Source organism: Tamandua tetradactyla, chromosome X (genome assembly GCF_023851605.1).
Source record: "Tamandua tetradactyla isolate mTamTet1 chromosome X, mTamTet1.pri, whole genome shotgun sequence".
Lineage (NCBI taxonomy): Eukaryota > Metazoa > Chordata > Mammalia > Pilosa > Myrmecophagidae > Tamandua > Tamandua tetradactyla.
Genome location: NC_135353.1, coordinates 154,466,219 through 154,479,135, shown reverse-complemented (window position 1 = coordinate 154,479,135; position 12,917 = coordinate 154,466,219). Strand labels below are relative to the sequence as shown.

Here is a 12,917-nt window from a genome sequence, read left to right as displayed (position 1 = left end):
TAAAAAATTTTATAGATATGCTAATTTCATACGAACTTATTTCATTTTTAAGTCATTTAATAATAGATTTCTGAACCAGTTTTTCCCACAGAGTAAATACTGTTAATGCTTCAGATTGTTTCTATATGCAGAAAACCTAGGGTAATACATTTTTGCGTTTTCAAATTAAGGAGAGACGGAACCAAATGATGTGCTCCTTCCACACTGCATGTGATATTTTTTGTTCTTGGTTCTTATATGTACTACAAAATGCAGAAAATAAAAAACACCGGTATCTGTCTCATAACATTCACTGCTGATCCACATTTAACAAACAAAACAACCCAAAACCTTACCATTAACACACCAAAAGACCACCAATCAGCACTCTGAGTATGACCTCGACGATTAACGACTTCTGGAGCCATATATTCCACAGTTCCACAAAAAGAATATGCCTTCTTTTCATGGTCAATAGACTCTTTACTTAGGCCAAAATCTGCCAAAATAAATATCAAATTCATTAAGTATTCTATAATAATTTGCACATGTAAATTTTAAACTTTGAGTTCCAACATTTATATTATTTTAAAATTTTAATATAAATTTTTAGTACAAATAATGCTCATTACTCAATATTTGTTCCATAATCAACCTTAAAGGAAATTATATAGGGTAGGAAAATATTTTAATAAAATGAGGATTTTACCTGTTAACTTGATGTGACCTTCTTCATCGAGAAGTATGCTGAAAGAAAAAGAAAATCTTTTAAAGCCACTAAACAGATACATCCTTAAGTATCAGATCACCACATTCATTCTAAACTACCATTTGAGACTGTGAAAAAGAAGGCAAAGGTAAAAGAGGAAAACAATTATTTTTTGACACATATATACATATAACAAAATCCCAAAGGCAAAGCTATAAACTTGTATTAATGTGCCAGAGGTACTTGTAAACTATTAGGAAAAGGAATTCCAAAAGCTATAGTCTTCCAAGCTGCTTGCTAATGCCTTTCTGAAGAGGTAGTCTAGTTAAACTCCCCAAGTGCTTGCATCACAACACAGAGAGAGGGTCTACACAATTAAGTCAAATCTGTTGGAGTTTTCATTCCCTTGGTCATTTAAAATTTTTTTATTTATTTTATTTTTTCTCAGTTTTTTTTCTCTCTTGGTCATCTTTAAGGCATTTAACTCAGTTTTTCTTTTCTTCTGACACGGTCTACACAATTCTCTTCTCAAACTACCACCTTCCTTACCATCCTTCACTCGGTTTTTTTTTTTTTTCACTGACCCATCCCTTCACTGTATACATTCTTTAGTGTTTTCTTTCTTTCCCAGTAAACAATCAGCTCCTATATAACTGTGACCTTATTCACTTTTGTAGTTCTGTGTCGGGTGGAACTTAAATAAGAAATGTTTGTTGAAGAAATGGGTAAGGTTCCTTAGGTAGGTTGGAGCTAGTCTGCAAAGGGCCTCAAGGCATTTCAAATACTTTGGACTTCTTCCCAAGGACAAAGGAAATTACAAAAGGTTTACACGCATGCAGGAAGAGAGGTAATCACATTTACGAATTTAGAAAACAATTTAAGAGGGAAAAATAAAAGACATTTAGTGAGCTCTTAGATATGGATCATGATGAAGAACTAATGAAGAGTGGCACTCAGGTTTCTGGCTTGAGCAGCTATTTGAGTGGAGAGTAATGCCATTATTTAAAGAGACAAAGTACAAAGCCTATGCCAACAATTTTATTTCTTGCTGGGTATTTTAGTCCACTGTCTAATAAATACAAGGAAGACAGCTCTAAAATAAAACAAAAGTTCAAATCATTCTTGGTAATTTTGAGAAGGAAAATAAAGAACAAAGAAAATATGGTTAAAAGGGCATTACTTATGCCTTCTTTAGCATCTATATTCTTCAAAGATAACCATGTTCATGCTTTATCTTAGAAAGAAAAAGTCAATTGTATTACTTTCAATAAGCAAAGTTCCCTTTCAATACTTATCTTTAGCAACATTTCTTATAACAGAGTTCTAGATTAAAAGAATCTGGAAAACTCCTCATAGTCTGTAAAACATTTGGTCTAAAAATTTAAAATTCTCCCAAGTTGAATATAATAGTATTTACTTGGATCATTTTCCAATTAAATGTTATTTCAAGTTAACAGAATCAGGTAGATACTCATGGGAAAGAGCTCACTATAAGTACTCTTACCTACATTTGATTTTATTCAACCCTTGAGACAGTGTCCATACATCATACATAATTTTATGACCAGTGCTAATACAATGCTCTATGACACATATGTTCAATCAAGTGATATAAAAGACTAACATATTTTTCTTAATGAATTTTTAATCTTAATTTTATAGCAATTTTTTTCTTGTAAGAACCATATGTTAAATAGATATTCTCACCAGGAATTAAATTTTGTTTTGTTTTTTTGCATGGACAGGCACTGGGAATCAAACCCGGTCTCCAGCATGGCAGGTGAGAATTCTGCCTACTGAGCCATGGTGGCCCGCTCGAGAGAATATTCCATACACACATTTTTTTTTTTTTTTTTGCATGGGCAGGCATCAGCAATCGAACCTGGCATGGCAGGTGAGAACTGTGCCTGCTGAGCCACTGTGGCCTACCCAGAAATTATATTTTATTTCATGATAGTTAGAAGTTGGGAAAACAAGAGAAATTAAGTAAATTATTTGGGGAACAAAAACAAAACTATATGAAACTTACCTGAAAACAAAACATATGCAAAGCAAACATAAAATGTGAAAGCAAGACAATTTCTAAATGATTACTTATCAGGATCCAAAAGAGCATTTCTCTATTTCCTGTTGTAATAAACATATAGTTTAAATTTTGCATGTAGCATTTAAAACTAAGCAATATGCAAAAATTTTGATGAAGATGTTGGTTGCAGCACTAAATTGTATGTACATTTAAATTATATGAATGGTACGGTATGTGAATTATACACCAAAAAAGCTATTAAAATTTTTTTTTGCTAGTGCAAGGCTTTTGTTTATACTTAAAAAAAGAAAAAAGCTTTCTTAATCAAACTGATAGACAGTACATACGGACAAATTGAAACACAGAAGTGCATGCAATTTAAATAATAGCAGCTTCTTAATGATTGCTACCATAAGAGTCATGGAATATTTGTGGAACTCTTAAAATTTGAAATTATGTGAAGAAAATTTTCAATAAATAGTGTTTTTCGAAAAGGATTAACTCTACACAATCTTCCATACCAAAACACCTCTGATGTAATTAAAAGTAAAAAAATGAAACCATAAAATTAGAAGAAAAATATCTACTAATGGGATTCAAAAAGCCTTTCTAAGAATAAAAGTCACAGAAGAAATCACAAAGGAATTTCTCATTGAGGAAAAAAAACACTTGTGTAGGTTAAAACAACAATTAAAATTAAAAGCTACACTAGGAAAATATATTTGCAATGTATGTCAAATGGTTAAAATTCTTAATTTGTAAAGATCTTTTACAAATCAATGAGAAAAAATAACACCCCAAGAGTAAAGTGGGCAAAGAACATGAATAGATTTCATAAAAAAAAAAAATCAAAATCACTAATAAACATACGAACAAAGATTTCAACTTCATTAAAAATCAAAGAATGCAAACAAAAGCAAGATAACATTTTTCAATTAACAGAGAACAGAAAAGTCTGAGAACACAGTGTTAGCTTAGGTGTGAAGAACAGGCATCCTAATCCAATGCTTGCGGGGGTTCTATGAAATTATTATATTTAAATTACCTCCTATATAATTATATTACAGTGTATTCAACTTAGTAGTACAGTTTCTTACTTTTCTGGTTTTAAGTCTCTATAGATTATTCCCAGGCTATGAAGATGATCTAAAGCAAGTGCAAGTTCAGCCAAGTAGAATTTGACATCTTCTTCTGTGAACATCACCTAAAATAAAATAATAATTTTTTGTCTTTATTTTCTCTTTGTCTGTGATTTTTAATTAAAGCTCCACTTTAGAGTTTAAATATTAAAAAAAAAAACAAATAAAACACTTAGTTTTATCCACCATTTACTTAGGAAAGGAATTTGCAAAAATGATCACTTAATAAATACATTGTAGAGAAAATGATTCTACATTTTGTTAAGCAACAATTATATTCCAGTTGTGCCACTGTTGGCCCACTAAAACAACTTTTTAGAAATGAAAAGTGATCTTTAAAATTCACGCTGTGGCGGGCCGCGGTGGCTCAGCGGGCAAGAGTGCTTGCCTGCCATGCCGGAGGACCCCGGTTCGATTCCCGGCCCCAGCCCATGTAAAAAAACAAACAAACAAACAAAATATAATAAAACAAGAAAATGTTTAAAGATGTTTCCCTTTCTTCCTCCCTTCCTTCCTTCCATCCTTCCTTCCTTCTCTGTCTTTCCTTCCCTTCCTCCCTCTCTCTTTAAAAAAAAAAAAAAAAATTCACGCTGAATTTCCACTACAAATTGTTTATGGATACTTTGTTAATATATTATCGCTTTTGAATTATAACTAAAAGAAGCAGGGTTATGGCAAAGACAATTTGTAAATTTAGTCCTACCTGTAGAACAAATTCAAAACTTAGGAAAATAACACTTTTCTTGGCTCTGATTCTTCAATGTAAACACGATAAGCATAATATTGAAATATAACAAAGCCTTAGTTGGAACAGAATGTGTATAAACAGACAAAAATAGAGATTAATTATATACCTCTTTGGATAAGCGTGTAAACAAATCTCCTCCCCTGAGAAAATCCAAAATAAGATACAGCTTCCCTTCAGTTTGAAAAGCTGAATGAAGAAATGAAAATTTGTTTAATCCACCTCAGTTCATTTCTTATGCTTATATTAGGTTAACTTATTCACAAATAAATATAATTTTTAGCAAATTAATGATTATAACATAGATAAAAACTGATTTTTCTATTTATTTCTCTTAGTTTCTATGTGGAAATGTTAAATGCAGTGTTTCTTATTATGGAACCATTAGAACATCTGTTAAGATTTTCTTCAGGCAAGAGTCTCTCAGGAATACAATAGTTTCAAAACATGTGATCAATAAGAAAAACTCCCAATATAAAAAAGTTTACTTAACAATGAAATAAAATACAAAAAGCATGTACTAACCACAGAAAAAAATGAGTGAGGGTTAGATTTAATTACACATAATAAGAATTACCACACGTGAGAAAATGCACAAGGTTTTGAGGAAAAGAAAGGTGATAATAGTTTCAGGATCATTCATCCTGGCACTAGGAACCTTTCTCACTTTTAAGTTGGACTAACACGTATGGACTATAAAATGCTGGTACGTTATTATTAATAAAAATGCAATGATTACTATTACCTGTTTCTATGGCTACCACTGAGAAACTAACTTTATGATAATCAAAAGAAACATAAGCCAATGCAATAAAACCTTCCAAAGTTTGGCTAAGAAGTAATGTTTCAATTTCTGTGACTTTACTATATGTGTCTGCTAAACACATATAGATATAAACAAATATATTTATATACTTTAGAATATCTGAATGCATGCAGGGAATGGGGAATAAATGAAAGGTGCCTCACAACTTACCATAATGCAACTTGACAATAAAAGGATGATTAACTTCTACCAAGATATCACGTTCCATTTTTGTCCGTACACGATCTCGAACTGTAAAACATTACACATATTGCTACATTACAATATTTTTCAATGATAAACTTTAAAACAAATTCTTTTTGACACCCATACTGCAATATTCAGAAAGTTACTTATTCAAAATCTCTAAGCCCGCATTACCTCTCATCTATAAAATAAGTATAATACCATTGTAATTGTGAAGAGCACGTGCCCATTAGAAATAAAATTTGGTCAACCAGAGGCTGATATGTAAAAGCTATTCAATTTAATTGCAGCTATCTTTATTATATCAAAAAGTAGCACCAGGATCAAAACAGCATGGTACTGGCACAAAGACAGACATAGACCAATGGATCTAGATGGAGAGTTCAGATATAGACCGTCACATCTATGGCTACTCATTTTTTTAAATGTAATTTTATTGAGATATATTCACATACCACATAGGGCATACAAAGTATTCAATTAATGGTTCATAATATCATCTCATAGTTGTGATTCAACACATAATCATTTTTTGAACATTTGTATTACTCCAGAGGAAGAAATAAGTAGAAAAAGAAAACCCTGATCATCCCATATACCTTTTCCCATCCTCTTACTGACCACTAGTATTGGACTCTACCCAATTTTAAGACTTACAACAGAGGTAGGTTAACAGAACAAAACATTCCGAATTAGATCCACACAAACACAGGCAACCGACTTTTTTTTTCGTATATAGTTTTATAATCATTATCACAAAGACTAGTGCTACTGGATTACAGTTCAACAATTTCAGGTATTTCCTTCTGGCTACTCTAAAACACTAGATACTAAAACGAATATCTATATAATGAGTCAGTAATCACAGTCATATGCTATGGCCAATTGATTTTTGATAAGGCTTCCGTGTTCACTCAATGGGGAACAAATAGTATCTTCTACAAATAGTGCTGGGAGAACTGGATATCTATATGCAAAAGAATGAAGGGGGACCTCTACCTACCATATACAAAAATTAATTCAATATGGATCAAAGACCTAAATATAAGAATCAGGACTATAAAATTCCTGTAAGAACATGTAGGGAAGCATTTCAGGATCAGGTGTTAGGCACGTTACACCCAAAGTACAAGCAACAAAAGAAAAGAAATAGATTAAAGGGATGTAATAAAAATTTAATATTTTTTGTATATCATAGGACTTCATCATAAAAAAGTAAAAAGACAACCTACTCAACGGGAGAAAATATTTGGAAACCATGTATCTGATAAGGGTTTAATGTCTAGAATATATTAAAAATCTTATAACTCAACAATAGAAAGACAAACAACCCAAACAAAAAAATGGGCAAAGGACTTGAATAGATAGTCCTCCAAATAGGATATACAAATGGTCAAAAAGCAGCTACAAAATATCCTATTTTTCCTATTCTACCAGTTTTCTATACCCAGCTGGGAGATTTTGGTGCCACTTACTGAAAATGATGTCTTTGATGCTTTGTCCTTCAACTGGCTTGTCCAGTTGAGGCATAAAATTTAATACTGGCCTCTGATTTCATTATCTTCTTCTATCACTGCAACTCTGATGTCTCCCTTTTATCAAACAGGCCCTTTCTATTATTTATGTGGATGAAGTTCATCACTTAGGCTTGCTAATCATTCTGTTCCAGTCTAGCCCAGATCTACCCTTTTTCCATTGCTACCCAGACGATCTTAGATTAGGTTTCTATAATCTTAAAGCTGGATTCTAAATTTCCACCTCTTTTACTAACTATACAAAGCTTACTAAGTTTATCATTTTTAAATCACTCCTCTGCTCAGGAAGCTAGTACAAATATCCCCACACTGAAAAGAACAATTACTTGGGAGTGAAGAACTATAATTTAGCGGCTATGCTAATAAGTAGATAAATTACCTTGGTGAAATCATTTAATTTCTCAGGGACTTACCATTTACTCCTTTATAAAATAAGGGGCTAGAATAAGATGATTCGATTATGATTATCTTATGAAACAGTTTTCTTTTTTTAAACGTTTATTACTTACGAGGAAAAGGAACAGGAGAAGAAGCAGTAGCAGATGTAGATGAGTACGTGGTTAACTAACATAACAGATCAGAGAAACCTAAAATCTAAGCCTACAGGAAGGAAACCAATGAGAAATCAGCAAATTCTTGCCACAGGAATCCTTTCTAACCAGTGTTTTACTACCTCACTCTCAAATAAGGAATAGACAGCGAAGGATCTCTGGACATTTGAGGAAAGGCTCTAACAAGAACAGGTATCAAAAATAAACAGAAAAAACAGAATAAAGGGAAATAATGTAAGAAACAGAGAAAACTTAAAACTCAACCTAATAATTTATATCCTCTGATAGAGCAAAGGAAATACGGCACTCATGAAACAAGAACATGGAGCTTTAAATGGCAGGGTGTGGGGGGTGGGGAGGTTGGCTGTATCTTCAACAAATACACTATAAGAAAAAAAATGAAAGAAATGGAGACAGAGTTTACAGATTAAAAGACTTAAGAGATATTAACCAATTGCAAAGTATAGACCTTATTTGGATCCTGATTCAAACAGCAAAAAAGAATAAATTATAACATTAGGGATAACTAGAAATTTGAACACTGACTGGATATTTTAATGTTAATTATAAAGGTATAATGATAGAGCTGTATTTTTTAAAAAAATATTTTTATTGAGATATTTTCATGCACCATAAGTCCATCCAAAGTATATAATCAATGGCTCATAATATCATCACATAGTTGTTCATTCATCACCATAATAATTTTTTAGAACAGCTGTATCACTCCACAAAAAGCAATAAAAAGAAAAAAGAAAAAACCCATACACCCATATTCCTTGCCCTTTCCTCTCACTGATCACTAGTATTGCAATCTACCTAATTTTTGTCTACCCTGTATCCCCCACCCCCCATTATTTATTTTTTGTCCTTATTTTTTCACTCATCTGCCCATACCCTGGATAAAGGAAGCATCAGCCACAAAGTTTTCACAATCACATGGTCACATTGTAAAAGCTTTATATATTTGGCTCAGCAAAGAACAATTTTTTAAACATTTTTATTTTATTGTGAAATATAACATATATACAAAAAAGCAATACATTTCCAAGAACATTTTAACAAGCAGTTATAGAGCAGATTTTAAAGTTTGGTATGCGTTACAGTTCCATGATTTTTTGTTTTTTCTTCTACTGCTCCAAGACACTGGAGACCAACAGAAATATCAATATAATGATTCAGCAGTCATACTTATCTGTTAAATCCTATCTTCTCTGCTATACTCCTCCTCTTTAAATAACATATATACATAAAAGCAATACACTTCAAAGTACATTGCAACAATTAGTTGTAGAACAGATTTCAGAGTTTGGTATGGGTTACAATTCCACAATTTTAGTTTTTTTATTTCTAGCTGCTCTAAGGTACTGGGGGCTAAAAGAAATATCAATATAATGATTAAGCAATCATACTCATTTGTTAAACCCTACCTTCTCTGTATAACTCCACCATCACCTTTGATCTTTCTCTTACTCTTTAAGGGGATTTGGACTATGCCCATTCTCACTTTTTCATGTTGGAAGGGGCTGTCGATAATATAGGATGGGGGGTAGAATTAGTTGAAGCATTTCAGGACTTACCTGGTCCAGGAACCCATCTGGAGGTTGTAGGTTTTGAAAAGTTATCCTACTGCATAGAACCTTTGTAGAATCTTATATAATGCCCTAGGTATTCTTTAGGATTGGTAGGAAGAACAATTTTTATAAAGCTGTAATAATGAAAATATTACTGGGAGAATTAGAAAAGGGAATTGTGTATGGGTGGTAGTATAAACGAATTTAATCCTAATCTTCCGTGTTCGGAAATTAATTGATTATATCTCTAAGTGAATTCAAGGAATTGCAATATAAGACTGCTGAATATGAAGGTAAACGGAAGAAGCAGCAACTAAAGAGATAAAAGTTACTGTCTCTGGGGGTCAAGAATTGGGATAGGGAGGAGGGTGGGTAAAGCACTCTATTTTACATTATAAGACCATACACACATCTGATTAAAAATAAAGATCATATTTAAAACCATTAAGAATTATCTAGTAGCCTAAACTTTCAATAAATCAAATATTTTCACTTTTCTATGACCTCTTCAATATCTTGTTATATAATTTCACATACTTGTAGTAAACAATTTTTCTATAGTTATACCTACATATTACATAGTTCATTAAATTCATTTTTGTGATATTTAAAATACTTCATCTTAATGGTCTCCTATTAAGTGGATACTGTAATTTTATAAACATTCCTCTAGTGTTCAATGTATATACGATTTCTAAATTTTCACTATTGTAAATAATGTTGCAATGAAAATTTTCAAGCACATGATTTCCTTTTTAAAGATTATTTCCTCTGATTAAATTAGCTGTAGGGATGGTTTTTTGTACTTACTGTGAAACAGTTTTTCAATTTCTGCTGCCATGATATGAAATGGTAACTCACTATTTTAATATATAATGCTTTGTGTATCAGCAAAATTGAACATTTTCCTAAAGATTATTTATTTTATCCCCTTGTGTAAAGTTTACTCTGAAATCCTTTAGTGGAGGTTATAATGTTATTTCTTGTCAACTCCTAACTCCATCATTCCTTTTATATTTATTAGTTGGAATTTCACTATAAGGAAGAGCTTTCCCTTCTCCCTCATTAAGTGATACTAATCTCTTTAATTTATATCAATATAGACTCATGAAATCTTACTTTCTTCAATGGTTATAACATATTAATATCATTAATTATTGCAAAGCTCAAATTATCCCAGAGTTGGCCAGTGGGAGTCCCAATAACTACACCTTATATAAATATTTTGTAATATTTCAGGCAAATATTTTCCTGTCTGTTTTCCAATTTATACTATTTTTCATTGTATGAAAGGTTGAATTATTTGTACTGTCAAATTTGTAACTTGCTCAATAACCCTTTTGCAAGTTTCTTAGATGTGTTAAGTTTTAAAATTCAGCTAGGTTGGCATTTATTATGGTATAGAGTTTAAGAGAAGACTCTAACTGTTTTCCAGGTTGCTCAACAGTCTTTCAGATAAAATATATTAAATAATTATTTAATTCTCCCATGGGTTCTGTATATCTGCTTTGTCATACAGTACAGCAGGGGCTCAATATTCTTGTAATAAATACATTAAAAATGTATAGATAATCCTTTTTGTACTATTTTGTTGCACTGATTTGTATGTCTGTATTATACTCCTCAATAAAAACACACAGAATTATTGCTGCTTTAAATATGCTTTAATATCTAAAAGAGCTTGTTTCCATCTCATTATTCTTTTGCACAATACTCTGTGAGGTGTATGTTTTTTCAAATGAAATTATGAATCATTTTGTTACATTTCAAGAAAAATGTAACTGGAATTTTGATCATATTAAGTAAACTGGATGGTTAGAGAAGAAATGAGATTCTTAGTATTTAGCCTTCTCTGAAAGGAATTGGGCTTTTATTCCCTCTTTTCTGATACTGTTTTGACTTTTTCAAAGTTTTATAGTTTCCTTTGCATACATTATACTTAACAGAAATACTGTTAAGTCTTAACAGGTGGTAAAATAAGTGATACTACTAAAATAAAAGAAGAGTAAAGAATTTAAAAATCTATACACAATTTCTTTGAAAATACTTTTTACCTTAAGAGTCCACTGCATAATTTTTCAGAAATACAGGCTCAGGATAAAAACTTATTTGGAGACCAGAAACTAATATAATTTAGTCTTTCAATAAAAGCTATTTTGTATCCAGTAAATCAGTGGACCTTTTTGAACATTAAAATAACTATATAAATTTGAAGATGAATCGAACCCAGTTTTCAGCCTCCAAACCTCTACTTGACTAAAGCACAAGATGAATTTATAATACTTTTTGTATAACGTGGCAACTGTTTCTCACCAGCCATGTGATTCCTAGTCCAATAGGAAAAATTCAGAAAAGAAAGTCTAAATTTAAAGATGGTAACAGGAATAGATTCAGAATGTTTAAGTTAATGGCGCAGGAGTCATGATGAAATCTATCCAGAACTTTCAGTTTGTTTTTACTATATGAACATGACAAATAGTAGGATCACTTACCTTTCAATGTGGCCTTCTTCAATACTTTCATGGCGTAAAGCTGTCTAGCATCAGAGCCTGAGATTTTTTTAACTAAGAAAACCTGTATTTGACATAAGAGGAAATAACTTTACAAAGTATCACAAATTATACCTTTGTTAAAAATAAGACCCCTATTATAATAGTTTTTGATACATTGTAGACCAAGTATTTCCCTTAAAATATACGTTATAAACACAACAAATTGTAAACAGTGGTTATAACTTGGGGTGCCCATATACATGAACAAATTTTTTTCTTGATGTTGTTTGCCAATTCCCAAAGAGCATGTACCCCATAAGACAACAACAACAAAAAAAACCCATCTTTAAACTAAGTAGCAGTTAGATTGAGAAAAGCCTAACACATTTATTGCATAACACTGGTGGTGATAGTTTTTCTTAACCCAAAACAAAAATTCTTCTGATTGTATAAAAAACTGTTATATAGGAACTCCCTTTGACCACAATTTTCTGTTGATATAATTATTGACTGATGAATGGCCTTTCCTGTATATCTGTAATTTTATAGAGATATATACAGTATATGAAAAAATGCATGCAAATTTCTCACTGTTGGGCAGGAACAATTTAAAGGTGCATTTCCAGAGAAGAAGCCTATTCACAAACATTCAATGTGACTTAAGTCAGAATTACCCCCACCCTGGTCTTTTTAAATTAAAATGATCACATATACCCAAATAGAAAGAATATAATCTCCAGGTATGTTATTGAACATCTTAATTTTCTAAATATTTTTGGCTGCTTTCAAAATATAGTGTGGGGTTTATGCTAAGTGAATAAAGTATGCCCTAAATAATTCATGGTCATGATACAAGATGGCTAATACAAAACTATCAATTAATCCCTTAAACTCATTTTGACCATCAGTTTCATGATCTTTTCCATTAAAAATTTAAATAGACCTGTTAAATGGGGTGAATTTCAACTCTTTCCCCCCAACCCATTCTTTTGTAGCAATGTTATTCAGCTGCCACAGGTGGGAAGAAGAAAAACAAATTCAATCAAGAATTAACTTAAGGGCCACGGTGGCTCAGCAGGCAAGAATGCTTGCCTGCCATGCCAGAGGATCTGGGTTCGATTCCTGATGCCTGCCCATGTTAAAAAAAAAAAAAAA

General features: G+C 31.7%; 1 protein-coding gene across 6 annotated transcripts in view; it reads right to left on the bottom strand.

The window, feature by feature from the left end:
• Positions 1-12,917, bottom strand: part of RPS6KA3 (ribosomal protein S6 kinase A3) — a 111,098-nt gene that overhangs the window by 39,328 nt on the left and 58,853 nt on the right. For all 6 annotated transcript variants that reach the window (XM_077146626.1, XM_077146625.1, XM_077146622.1 and 3 more), the window contains 6 exons: positions 11,763-11,844; positions 5,575-5,655; positions 4,708-4,787; positions 3,812-3,918; positions 689-726; positions 336-478 (listed from right to left, as the gene is read on the bottom strand). In XM_077146626.1, coding sequence (XP_077002741.1) covers positions 336-478; positions 689-726; positions 3,812-3,918; positions 4,708-4,787; positions 5,575-5,655; positions 11,763-11,844 — 531 coding nt within the window. The remainder of the gene's footprint in view (positions 1-335; positions 479-688; positions 727-3,811; positions 3,919-4,707; positions 4,788-5,574; positions 5,656-11,762; positions 11,845-12,917) is intronic.